The 22466-nt window shown below is 37.6% G+C and overlaps 2 protein-coding genes across 2 annotated transcripts in view; one reads left to right on the plus strand and one right to left on the minus strand.

Moving 5' to 3' along the window:
- Positions 1–22466, plus strand: part of LOC307169806 (muscle M-line assembly protein unc-89) — a 536691-nt gene that overhangs the window by 320931 nt on the left and 193294 nt on the right. The window contains exons 11-12 of the mRNA XM_079890622.1: positions 20252–20545; positions 21333–21629. Of these exons, the coding sequence (XP_079746748.1) occupies positions 20252–20545; positions 21333–21629 (591 nt within the window). The remainder of the gene's footprint in view (positions 1–20251; positions 20546–21332; positions 21630–22466) is intronic.
- LOC307169833 (transposable element Tcb1 transposase) overlaps positions 1–22466 on the minus strand; it is a 148506-nt gene that overhangs the window by 45928 nt on the left and 80112 nt on the right. The gene's annotated exons all lie outside the window — the stretch shown is intronic.

Genomic DNA, 22466 nt, shown 5'->3' on the forward strand with positions numbered 1-22466 from the left:
AAAAACTCTTGAAATTTTGCACACACGTCAGAACCCGCGGCCATCAGGGCCGGGCTGAAGCTGGTACCGGGGCGTGGCAGGGGGGCTCGACGGCGCCCCCTGGAATGGGGTCCGAAAACTTGGTCCATAAATCAAACACGCTTGCGTGTAATAATATGAAACTCAGTACACATATAGATCTCATCGGGCCGAACAACTTTCGTGCTCTAAGTTTTACAAAAGCCCAACAGGAAGTCGGTTATTATACGTTGTTTGGAAAACGCATACAATGGAATGTGAAATACTCCTCCTAGGGATTTCATCCGATCGACACCAAACTCGGTGAGAATAAAGTCAAGACATTGAGGATGAATTCTTGCGAACAGATTTTTGATATCTCGAACGGTTTGGCCGTGGCGAGGAAACTAATTTATGGCGAATAATGGGACACAGGAAGTGTGTTATAACTTCTGCATACATTAACTGATCTTGATGAAACTTCAGCAGTGTATTCGTTGTAAGAGGCCGATCACATGGATGTGACTATTGTGAGTCAAAGTTATAGCGCCACCAACTGGCAGCAGGAAGTGTGTCACTTTCAAAATGCTTTGAAGTCACCCTCTTACTTTTACCCGATTTGCTTCAAACTTTATGTGTATAATGTAAACACACGGCAGATGTAGACCTGTGAAAGGATTATTGATATCTTAGATACTGTTGCCGTGGCAACGCATCAAATTTTAATGTTCTTTTCGGATGCGTTTGAGACTCTTAGCATGCTTGAAATTGGATGAAACTCGACAGACACATAACACTTATTAGCCAGTAGACATGTGAAAAGTTTCAGAAACGGGCGTGGCAGGGGGGCTCAACAGCGCCCTCTTGAACAGGGTCTGAAAACTTGGTCCATATATCAAACACGCTTGCATGAATTAATATGAAACTCGGTACACATATAGATTTCATCGGGCTGAACAACTTTCCCTCTGTCAAGTTTCACGCCAGCCCAACAGGAAGTCGGCTATTATGGGTTGTTTGGAAAACGCTTGCTGTGGAATGTGATGTACTCCTCCTAGAGAATTCATTCAATCACCTCCAAACTCAGTGAGCATGAAGTCAAGACATTGAGAATGCTAAATTGCGGACGGATTTTTGATATCTCGAACGGTTTGGCCGTGGCGAGGAAACAAATTTATGGCGAGAAAAGAGAGGAGACGAAGTGTTATAACTTCTGCATACATTAACTGATCTTTATGAAACTTTAGCAGTGTGTTCGTGGTAAGAGGCAGATCAGATGGATGTAACTATCGTGAGTCAAAGTTATAGCGCCACCAACTGGCAGCAGGAAGTGTGTCACTTTCAACATGCGTTTGACAAAAGTGGGTGGGTTAGTTTTACCAACAGTTACAAAAATCAGTATATATATTGGTCTCACCGAGCCGGACAACTTTCTAATTTACAGTTATTAGCTCAGAGCAAAAGGAAGTCAGATATTTTGGTTTGAATGTGGATTTTTTGGATATTTCAGACTCTGAGTTTTTAGCTACTCTTCCTAACTGGTTTATTTTATTCACACCAAACTTTTTCAAAATGATAAAGATACATTAAAGATGCTAAATTGTGAACGGATATTAAACATCTCAAACGGTTTTGCTATAGTGAGGGACTAAAGTAAAGTAACACTTAAAGCCTCATCTTCTAAAAATGTAATTAAACACCATTTATTTCTATATAAAAGTATAAAAATATCACAACTAAACCCATTTTATTCTTTTTTTTTTCAATTTAATAAATATTTATAAGTTTAAAAATAGTAATTGTACTATTTAGTCCCATAAAAGTCAAGTCATACATAGGGCTATACTGCCCTCTTATGTTCAAAATCAGGTAGGCCTATTGTATCTACTTAAAAATATACTAGGTATGTGACGGTGAGAATATTTTACCACCGGTTAATCGACGTGTGACACCGCTGGGGGCTTTTGAATCGCCAACTTAAAAACGAAAGTAAAATATGTTCGTCCACACTGACATTGATAGTGGTTGAGCGAGCGTTTCAAATTAATTCCTATGGAAGTAGGAATTAACTGAAAAACGTTCACTCTGTTCTGCTCGTTCCTCGCCGTGGATGCGCACCGTTATGAATGCCCGTGCAGCCATGAGCATTTTAGTTTCATTTTAAAATTAGCGCCTTTCGGGGGTTGATTGCTTGAAATTATTTTACAAAAGCACAATGTTGTGTTTTATTGCGACTGTACACAAATATAAGTTAACACTTTGCAGTTTGAATGTCGTCCTGTATAATGACGGAGTATGTTTTTATGTGTCCACTGTTCCATCGCGCCCACGCCACACACACACACGCACACACACACACACACACACACACACACGGTTTACTATCTTTGTGGGGACTCTCCATAGACTTAATGGTTTTTATACTTTACAAACTGTATATTTTATCTCCTCACACTAACCCTACCCCTAAACCTACCCATCACAGAAAACTTTCTGCATTTTTACATATCCCAAAAAACTCATTCTGTATGATTTATAAGCTTGTTTACCCATGGGGACCTCTATTTAGGTCCCCACTGTGACACGAGTCCCCATGAGTCTGTGTGAATTCAGGTTGAAGTCCCCACCGGGATAGAAAAACATGAACACACATATACACACACACACACACACATTCCAGCATTGCAATCTTGACATCGCAGCCTGATCATTATAGCCTTAATAAAATATAATAATAAAATAGTCAACCTAACATATAAAAATTACACTGCTCTAAATAGTCAGTAGAACAATTCGTACATTCACAGTAAGCACCGCTCCACTGTGATGTTTCCAAGCACATTTTTGCGCATGTGAAGAGGATGATTTTTTCCATCAATATTGGAACACGAGTGAAGAACAAAGCCTATAATAAAGAATAGTTTAGCATCCAAATACATGGCAAATGTTGAAACATTTTGATTCTAATGAGAGGGTTACGTGAACCCAACACTGCTTACTTTCATTTTTATTTTTACATTAAATTTAAAGGATTTGGTGTGGAATATTTTGAGTGTATCGTAAAATCAGAATAAGGTAAGTCAAGTAATATTTTCTGTCTTTTATATATTTATATATGTGTGTATATATATATATATATATATATATATACTGTATATATATATATATATATATATATATATATATATATATATATATATATATATATATATATAAATATAGCTGCGAGCAGCGATGAAGGGCCAAAGCCGGCGGTACCGCCACCCCGGTGCCTTTAGGTAAAGGCACCGGGGTTGCGGTGCCACCGGCTTGGGCCCGTAATCGCTGCTCGCAGCTATATTTATTATTATTATTTTTTTTTTTTTTTCTACTTCTTGGGCACTTTTGGGGCCCTTAACATGCTCAAAAACTCTTGAAATTTTGCACACACGTCAGAACCTGCGGCCATCAGGGCCGGACTGAAGCTGGTACCCGGGCGTGGCACGGGGGCTCGACAGCGCCCCCTGGAATGGTGTCTGAAAAATTGGTCCATAAATCAAACACGCTTGCATGTAATAATATGAAACTCAGTCCACATATAGATCTCATCGGGCCGAACAACTTTCGTGCTCTAAGTTTTACACCAGCCCAAAAGGAAGTCGGTTATTATACGTTGTTTGGAAAACGCATACAATGGAATGTGAAATACTCCTACTAGGGAATTCATCCGATCGCCACCAAACTAGGTGTGAATGAAGTCAAGACATTGAGGATGCTAAATTGCGGACGGATTTTTGATATCTCGAACGGTTTGGCCGTGGCGAGGAAACGAATTTATGGCGAATAATGGGACACAGGAAGTGTGTTATAACTTCTGCATACATTGACTGATCTTGATGAAACTTCAGCAGTGTATTCGTTGTAAGAGGCCGATCACATAGATGTGACCTTTGTGAGTCAAAGTTATAGCGCCACCAACTGGCAGCAGGAAGTTTGTCATTTTCAAAATGCTTTGAAATCACCCTCTTATTTTTACCCGATTTGCTTCAAACTTTATGTGTATAATGTAAATACATGGCAGATGTAGACTTGTGAAAGGATTATTTATATCTTAGATACTGTTGCCGCGGCAACGCATCAAACTTTAATATTCTTTTCGGATGCTTTTGAGACTCTTCGCATGCTTGAAATTGGATGAAACTCGACAGACACATAACACTTATTAGCCAGTAGACATGTGAAAAGTTTCAGAAATGGGCGTGGCAGGGGGGTTCAACAGCGCCACCTTGAACAGGGTCTGAAAACTTGGTCCATATATCAAACACGCTTGCATGAATTAATATGAAACTCGGTACACATATAGATCTCATCAGGCCGAACAACTTTCCCTCTGTCAAGTTTCACGCCAGCCCAACAGGAAGTCGGCTATTATGGGATGTTTGGAAAACGCTTGCTGTGGAATGTGAAGTACTCCTCCTAGAGAATTCATCCCATCCCCACCAAACTCGGTGTGCATGAAGTCAAGACATTGAGGATGCTAAATTGTGGACGGATTTTTGATATCTCGAACGGTTTGGCCGTGGCGAGGAAACGAATTTATGGCGAGAAAAGAGAAACACGAAGTGGAATAACTTCTGCATACATTAACTGATCTTGATGAAACTTCAGCAGTGTGTTCGTGGTAAGAGGCCGATCAGATGGATGTAACTATTGTGAGTCAAAGTTATAGCGCCACCAACTGGCAGCAGGAAGTGTGTCACTTTCAAAATGTTTTTGACAAAAGTGGGGGGGTTAGTTTTACCAACAGTTAAAAAAAATCACAATATATGTTGGTCTCACCGAGCCGGACAACTTTCTAATTTACAGTTATTAGCTCAGAGCAAAAGGAAGTCAGATATTTTGGTTTGAATGTGGATTTTTTGGATATTTCAGACTCTGAGTATTTAGCTACTCTTCCTAACTGGTTTATTTTATTCACACCAAACTTTTTCAACATGATGAAAACACATTAAAGATGCTAAATTGTGAACGGATATTAAACATCTCAAACGGTTTTTCTATAGTGAGGGACTAAAGTAATGTACAAAAAGGAAACTAAAAGCCTCATCTTCTAAAAATGTAATTAAACACCATTTATTTCTATATAAAAGTATAAAAATATCACAACTAAACCCATTTTATTCTTTTTTTTCAATCTAATAAATATTTATAAGTTTAAAAATAGTAATTGTACTATTTAGTCCCATAAAAGTCAAGTCATACATAGGGCTATACTGCTCTCTTGTGTTCAAAATCAGGTAGGCCTATTGTATCTACATAAAAATATACTAGTGACGGTGAGAATATTTTACCACCGGTTAATCGACGTGTGACACCGCTGGGGGCTTTTGAATCGCCAACATAAAAACGAAAGTAAAATATGTTCGTCCGCACTGACATTGATAGTGGTTGAGCGAGCGTTTCAAATGAATTCCTATGGAAGTAGGAATTAACTGAAAAACGTTCACTCTGTTCTGCTCGTTCCTCGCCGTGGATGCGCACCGTTATGAATGCCCGTGCAGCCATGAGCATTTTAGTTTAATTTTAAAATTAGCGCCTTTCAGGGGTGGATTGCTTGAAATTATTTTACAAAAGCACAATGTTGTGTTTTATTGCGACTGTACACAAATATAAGTTAACACTTTGCAGTTTGAATGTCGTCCTGTATAATGACGGAGTATGTTTTTATGTGTCCACTGTTCCATCGCGCCCACGCCACACACACACACGCACACACACACACACACACACACACACGGTTTACTATCTTTGTGGGGACTCTCCATAGACTTAATGGTTTTTATACTTTACAAACTGTATATTCTATCTCCTCACACTAACCCTACCCCTAAACCTACCCATCACAGAAAACTTTCTGCATTTTTACATTTCCCCAAAAACTCATTCTGTATGATTTATAAGCTTGTTTACCCATGGGGACCTCTATTTAGGTCCCCACTGTGACACGAGTCCCCATGAGTCTGTGTGCATTCAGGTTGAAGTCCCCATCGGGATAGAAAAACATGAACACACATATACACACACACACACACACACACACACACACACACACACACACACACACATTCCAGCATTGCAATCTTGACATCGCAGCCTGATCATTATAGCCTTAATAAAATATAATAATAAAATAGTCAACCTAACATATAAAAATTACACTGCTCTAAATAGTCAGTAGTACAATTCGTACATTCACAGTAAGAACCGCTCCACTGTGATGTTTCCAAGCACATTTTTGCGCATGTGAAGAGGATGATTTTTTCCATCAATATTGGAACACGAGTGAAGAACAAAGCCTATAATAAAGAATAGTTTAGCATCCAAATACATGGCAAATGTTGAAACATTTTGATTCTAATGAGAGGGTTACGTGAACCCAACACTGCTTACTTTCATTTTTATTTTTACATTAAATTTAAAGGATTTGGTGTGGAATATTTTGAGTGTATCGTAAAATCAGAATAAGGTAAGTCAAGTAATATTTTCTGTCTTTTATATATTTATATATGTGTGTGTATATATATATATATATATATATATATATATATATATATATATATATATATATATATATATATATATACTGTATATAAATATAGCTGCGAGCAGCGATGAAGGGCCAAAGCCGGCGGTACCGCCACCCCGGTGCCTTTAGGTAAAGGCACCGGGGTTGCGGTGCCACCGGCTTGGGCCCGTAATCGCTGCTCGCAGCTATATTTAGGGCCCGAGCACCGATGGTGTGAGGACCCTCTTGGAATTGCTCTGTTTATTATTATTATTATTATTCTTCTCCGCATTGAATTGCATTTTTGAGGGCCTAAACATGCGCGAAAACTCACGAAACTTTGCACACGCGTCAGAACTGGCGAAAATTTACATCTGATATAGGTTTCAGAATTGGACGGGGCAAAATGGCTCGATAGCGCCACCTATAAAAGTTCAACGGAGTGCGCCTCCTGCAACGTTCCACGTACGTGCACGAAATTCGGTACATACGTGTAATGACCTAATACCTACAAAAAAGTCTCTTGGAGCATAGCCCTAAACACAACAGGAAGTCAGCCATTTTGAACTTCCTCTCAGATTTTTGTGCAGTTTTTGCCATTTTCAGGCCTCGTACTTTAACGAACTCCTCCTACAGTTTTAATCTGATCATCTTCAAATTTGGTGAGTGTAATCTTAAGGCCTTTGCGACGTTAAATTGCGAAGATCTTGAGTTTTCGTCGAAGGGCGGGTCCTCGGCGGCCTTACAAATTTCGATGTTTCGCCATGAAACAGGAAGTTGCTGTAACTCAGGCATGGAATGTCCAATCTCCCCCAAACTTCACACGTTTGATAAGAGTTCTGTCCTGAACACATGGCCATGCTCATATTCAGTTATAGTCATAGCGCCACCTGCTGGCAACAGGAAGTGACATGTTTAACACTGTTATGGACTCCTAATAACATATAAAAAAGTGCCAGCAAGTGCGAAACATGCTAACAACATACTAGAAGCATGCTAAAACATGCTAGCAAACTCTTAGCTAAGTGCTAAAGCATGCTATTATTGCAATTAAATAGGAATTTGCTGTAACTCAGGCATGGAATGTCCAATCTGCCCCAAACTTCACACTTTTGATAAGCGTTCTGTCCTGAACACATCTACATGATAATATTCAGTTATAGTAATAGCGCCACCTACTGGCAACAGGAAGTGTCATGTTTAACACGTTGATGCCATTCTAGCAACATGTTAAAAATGCCATTGAGGTCTAAACATGCTAGAAACATGTTAAAACATGCTAGCAATACTTAGCTAAGTGCTAAAGCATGCTAATTCAATGAAACAGGATGTTGTTGTTACTCAAGAAGGCAATGTCCAATATGCGCCAAACTTCACACTTTTAATAAACGTTCTGTCCTGAACACATGACCATGCTCATATTCAGTTACAGTCATAGTGCCACCTGCTGGCAACAGGAAGTGACATGTTAAACACTGTTGTGGACATATAAAAACATATAAAAAAAGTGCCAGCAAGTGCTAAACATGCTAACAACATACTAGAAACATGCTAAAACATGCTAGCAAACACTTAGCTAAGTGCTAAAGCATGCTATTGCTGCAATTAAATAGGAATTTGCTGTAACACAGGCATGGAATGTCCAATCTGCCCCAAACTTCACACGTTTGATAAGAGTCATGGCCTGAACACATCTACATGAGAATATTCAGTTATAGTAATAGCGCCACCTGCTGTCAACAGGAAGTGACATGTTTAACACTGTTGTGGTCTCCTAATAACATATATAAAAGAGCCAGCAAGTGCTAAACAGGTTAGCAACATACTAGAAACATGCTAGCAAACACTTAGCTAAGTGATAAAGCATGCTATTACTGCAATTAAATAGGAATTTGCTGTAACTCAGGCATGGAACGTCCAATCTGCCCCAAACTTCACATGTTTGATAAGAATCATGGCCTGAACGCATGCCTATGCTCAAATTCAGTTATAGTAATAGCGCCACCTACTGGCAACAGGAAGTGACATGTTTAACACGTTGATGCCGTTCTAGCAACATGTTAAAAATGCCATTGAGTTCTAAACATGCTAGAAACATATTAAAACATGCTAGCAATACTTAGCTAAGTGCTAAAGCATGCTAATTCAATGAAACAGGACTTTGTTGTTACTCAAGAAGGCAATGTACAATCTACCCCAAACGTCACACGTTTGATAAGAGTTATCTCTTGAACACATGTCCATGCTCATATTTAGTTATAGTCATAGCGCCACCTGCTGGCAACAGGAAGTGACGTTTAACACTGTTCTTGACTCCTAATAACATATAAAAAAATGCCAGTAGGTGCTAAACATCCTACCAACATACTAGAGACATGCTAAAACATAATAGCAAACACTTAGCTAAGTGCTAAAGAATGATATTACTGCAATTAAATATGAATTTGCTGTAACTCAGGCATGGAATGTCCAATCTGCCCCAAACTTCACACTTTTGATAAGCGTTCTGTCCTGAACACATGACCATGCTTATATTCAGTTACAGTCATAGCGCCACCTGCTGGCAACAGGAAGTGACATGTTTAACACTGTTGTGGACTCCTAATAACATATAAAAAAGTGCCAGCAAGTGTTAAACATGCTAACAACATACTAGAAACATGCTAAAACATGCTAGCAAACTCTTAGCCAAGTGCTAAAGCATGCTATTATTGCAATTAAATAGGAATTTGCTGTAACTCAGGCATGGAATGTCCAATCTGCCCCAAACTTCACACTTTTGATAAGAGTCATGGCCTGAACACATCTACATGAGAATGTTCAGTTATAGTAATAGCGCCACCAACTGGCAACAGGAAGTGACATGTTTAACACGTTGATGCCGTTCTAGCAACATGTTAAAACATGCTAACAATGCTTAGCTAAGTTCTAAAGAATGCTAATTCAATGAAACATGACTTTGTTGTTACTCAAGAAGGCAATGTCCAATTTGCACCAAACTTCACATGTTTGATAAGAGTTCTGTCCTGAACACACATCCATGCTCATATTCAGTTATAGTCATAACGCCACCTACTGGCAACAGAAACTGACATGGTTAACACAGTAATGCAGTACTAACCACATAATTATTGTGTACTAAGCATGCTAGAAACAGACTGAACATGCTAGCAACACTTAGCTGAGTCATGAAGCATGCTATTATCACCATTATACAAAACATTTTGTAACTGACTTTGACATACTCTTACTATATATACCTCCTTAAATGTACATTTCCCAACCATGCTCTGCCTTCCTAAAGCCACCGAGTGTTGATGGCACGGGTGCGAGGGCCCTTTCATCGCTGCTTGCAGCTTTAATTATTATTATTATTCTTCTTCTCCGCATTGAATTGCATTTTTGAGGGCCTAAACATGCTCGAAAACTCACGAAACTTTGCACACGCGTCAGAACTGGCGAAAATTTACATCTGATATAGGTTTCAGAATTGGACGGGGCAAAACGGCTCGATAGCGCCACCTATAAAAGTTCAACGGAGTGCGCCTCCCGCAACGTTCCACGTACGTGCACGAAATTCGGTACATACATGTAATGACCTAATACCTACAAAAAAGTCTCTTGGAGTATAGCCCTAAACACAACAGGAAGTCAGCCATTTTGAACTTCCTCTCAGATTTTTGTGCAGTTTTTGCTATTTTCAGGCCTCGTACTTTAACGAACTCCTCCTACAGTTTTAATCTGATCATCTTCAAATTTGGTGAGTGTAATCTTAAGGCCTTTGCGACGTTAAATTGCGAAGATCTTGAGTTTTCGTCAAAGGGCGGGTCCTCGGCGACCTGACAAATTTCGATGTTTCGCCATGAAACAGGAAGTTGCTGTAACTCAGGCATGGAATGTCCAATCTGCCCCAAACTTCACACTTTTGATAAGCGTTCCGTCCTGAACACATGACCATGCTCATATTCAGTTACAGTCATAGCGCCACCTGCTGGCAACAGGAAGTGACATGTTTAACACTGTTATGGACTCCTAATAACATATAAAAAAGTGCCAGCAAGTGCTAAACATGCTAACAAACAACATACTAGAAGCATGCTAAAACATGCTAGCAAACTCTTAGCTAAGTGCTAAAGCATGCTATTATTGCAATTAAATAGGAATTTGCTGTAACTCAGGCATGGAATGTCCAATCTGCCCCAAACTTCACACTTTTGATAAGCGTTCTGTCCTGAACACATCTACATGAGAACATTCAGTTATAGTAATAGCGCCACCTACTGGTAACAGGAAGTGTCATGTTTAACACGTTGATGCCATTCTAGCAACATTTTAAAAATGCCATTGACTTCTAAACATGCTAGAAACATGTTAAAACATGCTAGCAATACTTAGCTAAGTGCTAAAGCATGCTAATTCAATGAAACAGGATGTTGTTGTTACTCAAAAAGGCAATGTCCAATTTGCACCAAACTTCACACTTTGCACCAAACTTCACACTTTTAATAAACGTTCTGTCCTGAACACATGACCATGCTCATATTCAGTTACAGTCATAGTGCCACCTGCTGGCAACAGGAAGTGACATGTTAAACACTGTTGTGGACATATAAAAACATATAAAAAAAGTGCCAGCAAGTGCTAAACATGCTAACAACATACTAGAAACATGCTAAAACATGCTAGCAAACACTTAGCTAAGTGCTAAAGCATGCTATTGCTGCAATTAAATAGGAATTTGCTGTAACACAGGCATGGAATGTCCAATCTGCCCCAAACTTCACACGTTTGATAAGAGTCATGGCCTGAACACATCTACATGAGAATATTCAGTTATAGTAATAGCGCCACCTGCTGTCAACAGGAAGTGACATGTTTAACGCTGTTGTGGTCTCCTAATAACATATAAAAAAGAGTCAGCAAGTGCTAAACAGGTTAGCAACATACTAGAAACATAATAGCAAACACTTAGCTAAGTGCTAAAGCATGCTATCACTGCAATTAAATAGGAATTTGCTGTAACCCAGGCATGGAATGTCCAATCTGCCCCAAACTTCACATGTTTGATAAGAATCATGGCCTGAACACATGTCTATGCTCAAATTCAGTTATAGTAATAGCGCCACCTACTGGCAACAGGAAGTGACATGTTTAACACGTTGATGCCGTTCTAGCAACATGTTAAAAATGCCATTGAGTTCTAAACATGCTAGAAACATGTTAAAACATGCTAACAATGCTTAGCTAAGTGCTAAAGAATGCTAATTCAATGAAACATGACTTTGTTGTTACTCAAGAAGGCAATGTCCAATTTGCACCAAACTTCACACGTTTGATAAGAGTTCTGTCCTGAACACACATCCATGCTCATATTCAGCTATAGTCATAACGCCACCTACTGGCAACAGAAACTGACATGGTTAACACAGTAATGCAGTACTAACCACATAATTATTGTGTACTAAGCATGCTAGAAACAGACTAAACATGCTAGCAACACTTAGCTGAGTCATGAAGCATGCTATTATCACCATTATACAAAACATTTTGTTACTGACTTTGACATACTCTTACTATATATACCTCCTTAAATGTACATTTCCCAACCATGCTCTGTCTTCCTAAAGCCACCGAGTGTTGATGGCACGGGTGCGAGGGCCCTTTCATCGCTGCTTGCAGCTTTAATTATTATTGTTTTCCCACTGATCTTCAATTATGTTTTATTAGCAATTACGTGATTTTTACCTTGCTTATGCATAGCTTTTTATTCCAAATATTAATTTACACAAATGATCATATTAACATTTTTGTTTGCCATTGTTTCTTGTCAACATATCCACAGATACTTATAAAGAACTCATAAAAAGTTGTTCTAGCATGTATGTACTGTTCACCACTAGGAGTCTTGTGACCAACACAAAAGAATGTAGTTGTAAACATTCGGGCTAATTTAAGTAACATATAATTTTTGAAATGTTTCATTTTAGAGTTGTAATGTTTAGTTTTAGAGTTTCGCCGAAGTTTGATTGTCATCTTAAAACAGTTATACCTCAAAAGAGAAAGGCGAGCAAAGTTTATTATTATTATTATTTAGCCTAGAATTTAGCAGAGAATTAACAATAAACCTTCAGTTTAGCATTTCCTTCAACATAATTTGGTTCCCCCAACATTATTTTAATATATTTAATTATAAATATCAACTCGCACATTTCATTAATAATAGATTTATTTTTTCTGGAAGATGTGGATTTATGTAATTATGTATTTATTTGCACATTTATTTATTTATACTATATTTCTCTATAATTTTGTGGACTTTATTAATTAATTAATTAATTTGCGTATTTATTTATTTATTGCTTTTACATGTTTCGTCCTCCATATGTTACAGAACTACCACAATAAAAATTACAATTAATAAATGAAGGGTAGCCTAATTTAACATGTAAATGAAACAGTCATCTGATGTGCGGAGCCAGGACTGTTTGCATTATGCATGATAAATAAGTAAAACCAGTAAAACCTTCGTAACTGCAATTAAACAATAGGCTAAATAAATTAAATGTGCAAAAGGCTAACTCGTATCTGCTGAACATTTGGAATAAAAATATGCTGAAAACCCAAACATTAGAATGTGACAAACGAAACATGGATTATCATGGTTTATTATGCTGCTGTTATGAAAATTGAATAAATAATTAAATAATAAGGCCTAAATAAACAAACGTCGAACTTTAGTAAAGTAGGCCTATAGGACATAAACTGTTTTGTGTTTATAGCCTAATAGTTCTTGTGTTTGCAGATTGTAGGTGTATTATTTCAGATATCAGAGATATGTAGGCTGTTTTTTTTCTATTGTTCTATTTACAGGATCTACAGAAACATAACCTCATAACCTACTCATAGACCTACTCAACACAGTCTCATAGCCTACCAGTTGACACAATCGAGTTGGTGACCATGTCTAGTATACCAGTGCTGTAGCCTAGGCTTATTAAAATTATAAAAGATAAAAAAACAATAATAACCCCAACAATAAGCTATAAAAATGCAATAGCCTTTATCAAAAATCACGTGAATGACGCGTGGCGTCTGACTCAACACTTTTTTTTACTTTTTTTCTTCTAGTTGGGCAAAATGGTTTAAACCATATATAAAATAATATATTTTAAAAGGAATCATCTGTGAAAAAATCAGGCTTTATGATGCCATCTACTGTGTATTATAGAGGATTGTAATCGATGAGATTAAGCTCCCGGGACGGAAAGCCTTGGCCAATAACATGCTAAGGAAAAAGGGGGTTGCCTATATTGAACTCAGAGACAAAAATTATAAAATGAGCGAGTACTTCATGAATCCATTTTCCAATCTGTGTTTTTGTCTTATCCTGAATCACTGCGGTCCACCTATAATAAGTGTTTATATTCAGACTATTTTAGACTGTTTCGGGTCGCCACCGCTGCGGAGTAGCCCAGTACCTGCGTGACTCGTCACAGAGACATAAACAGAGACAAGTAGTTCCGACTACAATGTTCTTCCGCAAGACGCATGCAGTTCTGTTTATTAACCGCTAGAGCACCAAAAGTTAAGCACTGCAGCTTTTACTTCCACACGTGATTTACGTGCCGTCTACGTCTCGTCTGCGTCTTAAATTGAATGGAATAAATAGCAGAATTAAAAAAAAAAAAAAAAAAATAGACGTTGTGTGAGACGTTCACAATCCCGGTCAAAAAAGAGCGCATTGGAAATGAATGGGAGATGAATTTTATCTGTTATAAAAACTTTTTGGTACTGCAGCCAAACAAAATTTTACTGAAAGCTATTTTTTGATATATCAGTTTCAAACTTGTTTAGATTTATGACTTTGATTTTCTTGCAGTTTTAAAATAAAATGTGATTTTGAAAATATATATTTCATATAAAAATTGAAAATAGTATGTTTCTGAAATTTTCATAACAATACACGTAAAATTCTGTTACTTTAAGTTCACTTTTTCAAACTTTTTTTTTTCACTTCAGCAATAATCTGCCAAATGTCGTCTTTGAAAAGAGATCAAACTTAAGTCTGTGCTAAAGCATTTGAGATTTACGACAGTTTAAAGGAGTCGTTCACTTTAAAATTAAAATTAGCCCATTTTATTCATCCTCAATACATCCTGGGTGTATATGACACTCTACCTTCAGACTAATACAATCAGAGTTATATTAATAAACACCCTGATGCTTCCGAGCTTTATAATGGCAGTGGTTTGCAACCATCAATTTAAAGTTTAAAAAAAGTGCATCTACTGTATCAATGATAAAAGTGCTCCACGCGGGTCTCCGGGGGTTAATAAAGGCCTTCTGATGCGAAGCAATGCGTTTGTAAAATATCCATATTTAAAACTTTTTAAAGTAAAATAACTAGCTTCCGGTCAAATGAAAGTTAAGTTGCGTAAGTTGTACTTTAGACACAAGTATGTTCGTTTGGCCGGAAGCTAGAATTTTACTTTGTAACATGTTAAATATGAATATTTTTCTTACAAAAACTTGTAGTTCTGCTTCAGAAGGCCTTCAGGTGAGTAAATCAAGGACTAATTTTCATTTTAGAGTGAACTACTCCTTTAAGTTGGAAATTGAATTTTCAGGTCTATGCTCGAAAAGTGAATAAATGGATTATAAATACAGTGTAAATATAATTTAGTATAAAAAACAAAAGTAACAAAAAAACAGAGGGTTAAGCAAAAAAATTTATCTGTACCTGGAAGATGCAGAAAAATAAGATAGTAAAATATGTAGAAGAATTGGAGATGAAGGATTAAAGCAACAACATGGAACTTTTCAACCTTCATAATATATTTCCAAGACCCTTGTGATGGTACATCGACTTACAATAGGTTGAATGACACGTCTGCCATAGCCTGACAGGGTCTGTATCGCTTTTACTGGCACTATGTAACTTCGGGGTTTGGGTAGTAACCAGAGCACAAAAAGAACTAGGGGAGCGCGGGGCACAACGTAACACGGGGTTAGTTGTAACACGCTTGTTTTAAATACTTCCGTACATGCTTGGATGACAAACTTTGTGTATTTACTAGTTGCCATATCAACACTATATAGAAAAAAAAATTCCGCCAAATTTTTTTATTTTTTTTTGGAAGATATCCATAGACATTTATTAAACCATAGCAAACGTTAATTTTTCATCTCTATTTTTTGTGTTTATTTAAAATAAGACAAATCTGATATTATTTTAATCTCCAAGATGCTATTTAACAGTTGAGATTTTACATCTCAACTGAGTTGAGACAGTTATTTAATGCTTCGCTACCTAGCAGAAGACACTAGCAGGGTTTAAATCCCAGTTGTGTAGGCGGAGCATGTTGTAACACTGCGTTACAATGTGCCCTGGGGCGTCGCTAGAACCTTTTACTGGGGCACGTGCCCCGGTATAAATCTGCTGTGCCCCAGTAAATCTGAAGTTTGAGTTTAACAATTTATTTTATTTGTCAGTGTATTTAATAGAAATTATTATAGGGTAATAGAAATTCTCTATTTGCAACGCAGTAATAAAACAATCAACGCTTGTAAAAGCAACGCAGTTTAACCGAAAACAGAAACTGAACCGCGCGACAGAAATCCATCTCCGCGCGCGTCTGTTTCCAAGCAACTGCAGTGCAGCGCGCACATATTTGAACACACTGAAATCCGGTCAGGTGTTGGCACGCTACTAAGGTAGGCTATCAAAACATGACGAAACAAAAGTTTGTAAATAATACAAATAATCTTATTTTATTCATTATTGGCTTCTGTAGATGGACATCAGAATTATTTTTATTTTTTTTGTACGAAGCAGGGACAGGGAAGCAGAAAGGAGAGATGATGAGTTTGAGGGAGGTAAGACTTGATAAACAATTTACATCATCAGACATTAGATGCAAAAGCATCAAGCCTCAGAAAAACCCATATGAAAAACCTCTGCCAAGAAAAGGAATTGCACTTTACTATAGGCAAAAAAAAACTTTTATACAGAAAAAGAGTGCACTAGTCTCGCATTAGCCTACAATGAATGAGAGAAAGTGCAACGTGCATTATGGCGGAATAAGTCCCGTATTTTGTTCCGATCAGACTGTAAAAGAAAACGGCCGACGCCGTACTCTCTCTTCCATTGAAGAAAAGTGAAGCCGCCAAAGTCTCAGAGTCTGCGCAGTAGCGAGCGTGAAGTGAGAAACTTAGTTTTGAGAAAGAAAGAAATAATTTGTACCCCCTTGAATTTCTGTTTATGCATTCTGTTTACATGCACACACACACACACACACACACACACACACACACACACACACACACACACACACACACACACACACACACACACACACAGTGCTTTAGAATAGAGTTGAGTTTCTGACTTGCCATTTTTGCATATTCAGTTAATTGTCACTTCAGTAGCTGCGTTTACATGGACACTTATAATCGGATTGACGGCTCAATCGGACTAAAAAACCTTCATGTAAACACCTTAATCGATCCGATTGAGCTCGATCCGAATGAAATTTCGATCGGATTGAAAGGGGTGGTTTATCCCTTTTGTAATCCGATCGAGAGAACATGTAAACACTTGATCGGATTGAAAACCGAAACTGAAAGGACTGCGCATGTGCAATGACGTTAACAAGCGTAATGACGTATGACGCGCGGAACGAGCTGTTCTTCCTGTTGAATAAAGTGTCATATTAATAAGTTTCCCGTCATTCTAAAATTCTCATTTCACTCGCGCGTCTGTGAAGTGAAGCAGGACAACGTCCCACCAGTCCTTGTTTTGGATTCTCATCCACAGACGATTGGTTTTGGCCGTGGGGAGGGGCATTTTTACTGCGTGATCAATAAGCAGCACGGCAAAACGGTTATATGCTCTAAATTATGACCAGAGACGAATTAATATTACGTCTGCTGTTTAAAACAAATAAAGAACCAATAGAGGAGAATACTTATGCGTGAAAACTCTGTATATTCGTGCAGTGTGCGCATGTCAAAACATCAAATCCGATTTGAAACTTGTGACATATAAACGCGCACATCAACCCGATTACTTTATTGATCATTCATGTAAACACATTGTTCGGATTCATTAATCGTATTGATTTAATTCCGATTGTGTCCATGTAAACGTAGCTAGTGTTGATTCAGTTCAGTTCAGTTCAATAACTGTAACATTCATCAAACATCCTGTATAATATATACAGTGTTTTTGGGCACATACATGTACGTGTGACAAACTCTCATACACTTCCACTGCACACTGAACAAGCAAAAAACACAAGATAGTAGTTTTTTACATAATTCATATCTGTGTGTAGTTTTGTGTGTAGGTGGGCTAATCATTTTATGTTTGTGTGTAGAGTTACTACGCAAAAACAAAATTTTTGGAAGAGTTAAAATAGTTTTGAATGTTGACAATACACATTAACATTTTGTAGTGTGGATCATTCATTGCAACATTTATCCTTTGTTTAAGAATCTGTTATCTGCTTGATAAATAATTTATGCTATGCTGCCCACTAACATTCTTTTAAAGCTATTGTTATCCAATTTTTTGCCTTTCAAACACCTTAAAATACACATATGTAGGTCTGAGAAATCCAAATTTTCTCGGGGGAGCATGCCCCCGAACCCCCCTAAGTTACCCAACTACCCAGCCTGGTGTTTTTAAAACAAACGTCCCTGCCTGCAGCGCTGTATAGCAAAGAAAATACACACAATGTTGTGTTCTGTACTACTGTCTTTGATTGTTTGTGATAACAATGAATCATTCTTTCGGATATGAAATTTATATTTAATTGACTTATCGGTAAGCCACGGCCTCCTTAGTTACTTTTGCTATCTCAGACAAAAATGGGGGACCTGTGCCCCAGTAGAGCTTTATGTCTAGCAACGCCCCTGAATGTGCCCCTATTAGAAATATGCTATTATATTCTATACTTTTATTCATTTGACTGATTTACGGCATACGTCACATCCCCCACCACTTTGTCAAATTTGGACGTGAGAGGCCAACCACCAGCGTTTGTTTTCGGCTTTCGTGCGTATGTTTTTGTCATGGGGGCTGTTTACACCTGGACACTTCATGCTTTTTCTCAGATCGGATAGCTATCCGATCGTGAAAAGTCCAGGTTTAAATGCCATCCGAAACGCTCTACGTATTTATCACGTAGTCCTGATGGATATCAGACGACGCTGTTGACGTTGATTTCGGCGATTATCATGAGAACAGCTTTCAGTATCTCACATAATTATCAGGACATAAATAAGCCTAACGTAGAGGTTGTAAATAGTGTAAACGAGCACAATTTGCAAACTATTATGATAAATTGCAATAATCATGTCTAATGACATCATAACGGCCAATGTTATGAAATAATGCGACGTACATTTAACTTAATTGATGTTATCTGGCATTTTGTAATGTTTACATTCCAATAAAAACAACACAAATTAAATTATACAGTAGGCCTAGACTATAGACTATTTACTTGTGATTTAGCTGCAATCATGTAAAAACGTTATAATATAGGCTAATATATTTACGACAGTGCAAGTATTCCACAGCGACTCTAGGGGTCGCTGTTTGACAAAAACACAATTTCTACTTAGTGTGGCTTTAAATCGTCTCAATGCAAGTGGGCTCAGTAATTCAGATAAGAGAAAGCCTGACACCTTGTGGAATTTCTCTGAAGGACAACGAAAGTTAAATGTGAACTTAATAATTCACAGGCTCCATCTCATGCAATATAGGCAAAAGCCAAATGAGAGCATCAATGACTTTGTGACTAGAGCCAGAACTTGAGCACTGAAATGCCAATTTACTGACGATGAGCTTAATGAAAGTTTAGTCAAACTTATCATTGCCAGTACTACTTTTGATGCTTTAAGAAACAGCCTATATATAGCAAGGCTAAAGGTCACCCCATTGCCGACATTCTAGCAGAGGGGTGAAAGACTGAACATGCCCATGCTGTAACAAGAGGACAAACATGTCAAAACTGTAACCCAAAACCAAACCAAGGCAGTGCCCTGCATTCAACGATATATGTTCTATGTGCGGTAACAGAGGCCACTGGGTAAAGTGCTGTAAAAAGAACCAATCTTGTTTGTTGTCTGAACACAATGTTAAACAGGGGGGATGTTATGATGATACTATGGGTGTGGACCGGTAATGTATGTCATATTAAATGCGTTGAATCCTTAGTAAAAAAAAATCATATGCATCGTACTTTAATGTGGAGACATTAATAAATTAGTCATGACAGGAAAAAGGATGATACCCGATGTATTTTCCCATGAGTTTGCGATGTTAGTGATATAACGTTACCTAGCTTGTTTGGTGGCTTGTTTAATACCGTAGCTTGTTGTATAGTAAGTCATCCACTATAACAAACATGGCGATAACAACTGCAAAAACATTGCAATAAATAAATGGTTTTGAAGAGGAATATTTTGTCATTCAAGAGTCAGCTTTTTCATTGAACCAGAGAGAAACTGTGAATAGAAGGATAATGGCACTGTCTCCATGCTACACTAATATTAGTAAGGCTATTAATCCTCTGTGTACACACATCCTTACAAGTACAATTTTGGCTGTATTATTTGTGTCCTCTTCTCACCCCTCCCAATCCCCCCTCTCTTATAATCTTCTCATTTCTCTGTTTCTATGTGCTCTTCTGTGACATGAAGTGATGACAGTGTCCGTGTTTAAAGGAGATCCTTTCACTCTAAAGACTGATACTGAAATACAGAGAGATGATCTCATAGAGTGGCGATTTGGAAATAAAGGGTCTCCCATAGCTGAAATTTTAAATTATGATGTTCCTAATGGGAGATTCCTAAAGGAAGACGGACTGAAGCTGGACAAGACGACTGGATCTCTGACCATCACAAACACTGAACTGAAACATGCTGGAGATTATCATCTACAGATCACATCCAATAGAGGGAATTCATACAAGACATTCAGAGTTGTTGTCAGAGGTGAGTATCTCCTCCAGTCAGTGTATTAATGTTCACAGTTCTTGCATGGTAATTATTATTATCAGTATCATTTGTGTTTGTCACTTTTTAAGAAATCTAAGATTAAAGTTTAAAAATCCCCTATTGAACTAAATGCAAATTATCAATGCTTTCAGTGATGTACATCTTGTAACTCAGCATTTTGTGTACTGAAGGCTTATGAATTACTGAAGGGTTTTGGGAAAGTGACCCTCTGCTAATGTCCACTGTTGTGTTTTGATAACTATGCTTGACTGCCGCTGTCAAACGAAATGAGAAGTGATCACAATGAAGGAATTACCTCATGAAATATTTTTAGTTTTTTACTACAACGCTCTACAATGCTTGAACAGTGTTTTCTACCTAATTTTATAATACCGTATATACCCTCTATTGGGATTTTATATTTTAAAAAACTGTCAGCAAGGCGTTTTTGTCGGTTAATTTTATTTTCTGTTGACATATGAAGGTCATATAATCAGATCAACAGCATAATTCTGTTTTCTATGTGATTAGGTCTTTGTTCCTATCACGAGGTAGCTGTCGTATTCTTGTGAACAAACCTCTTTTAAAAGAATTAATATCTTGTGTGTAGCAGGGTCCCGAGAGACAGTAATGTGAAGTTTTGAGTCTTTCTCCATTTCAAACTGATAGAACATTATCTGAATGATCTTTATGTAGTAATTTCAAACTCTGATGTTCACATGCACACACTAATGGCAACATTTCTGTGTTTCTCTGTTTCTATGTGCTGCTGTCACTCATAAAGAGAGGAACATATCAGTGGAACAGGGAAAGAATGTGATCCTAAACACTGATACTGAAATACAGGAAGATGATCTGATACAGTGGAGGTTTGGAGATCAAGACATTCTCATAGCTGAAAGAGGAGGGACCGGAGAGACACATGATGATGATGAGAGATTCAGAGGCAGACTGAGGCTGGATGAGGAGACTGGATCTCTGATCATCAGAAACAGCACAGCTGAAGACACTGGAGTTTATAAACTACAGATCAGCAGCAGCAGAGGAACCACAAACAAGACATTTGGTGTTAGACTCTATAGTAAGTAGTTCATTTTCAATTTATTTTTAAAATATAGATGATGTTTTTGTGAAAAGTGATGATCCACTTTGTGTTTTTGCTCTATCAATGAAAAAAAAAATATTAAATAATGTATTTGCAGAGAAAATTGTATTTAGGTTCAACCTTGTTCTTAAGTAATAAAGTTATTAGTGTTACATGTTTTTATTTGCATGTCACCGGCAGTTTATATTCTTGACTCATGTACTGTACGTACACACACACACACACACACACACACACACACACACACACACACACACACACGGTGGTGGCACTATCATTATAAGGACTTTCCATTTGCTTAATGTTTTTTCTGTCCCCTAAACATAACCCTCACAGACATTTTTGTGCATTTTTAATTTTTTAAAATAATTTAATATTAGAGTATCCTATGTCTATTGTTTTATTACAATAGTGTTCTCATTATAATGTTATCATATGTAATATGACAGTCCTAATCCTAGTTATTAATGTTGTGCATTGCTGTTTGAGCTGCATGCGCTGATGATGATCAACAGGTTTTATGGTTTAACTGGTTTCCATGTCACTGTTAACTGGTGATTTCTGGCGCTTAACTCCAGCTGTGAACGATCGCCACAGACTTGCCAATTCAGCAAACATGTGCAACATGTCCATTACAAGAAAACTATCTCACTATGTGATTGTTGGTATCATTGTAAAAGTAAAAATAAGTGATTTTCATAATGTGTAACCGCAAAAGTAAGTTTAACAAAAAAGGTCTTAAAATCCTTGTCCAAGAAAGCATTAAATACTGTTGTGGCAATTTATCTAACTGAACTACTCGAGATCTGTTTG

The sequence above is a fragment of the Squalius cephalus genome (genome assembly GCF_949319135.1).
Source record: "Squalius cephalus genome assembly, chromosome: 13".
Taxonomy (NCBI): domain Eukaryota; kingdom Metazoa; phylum Chordata; class Actinopteri; order Cypriniformes; family Leuciscidae; genus Squalius; species Squalius cephalus.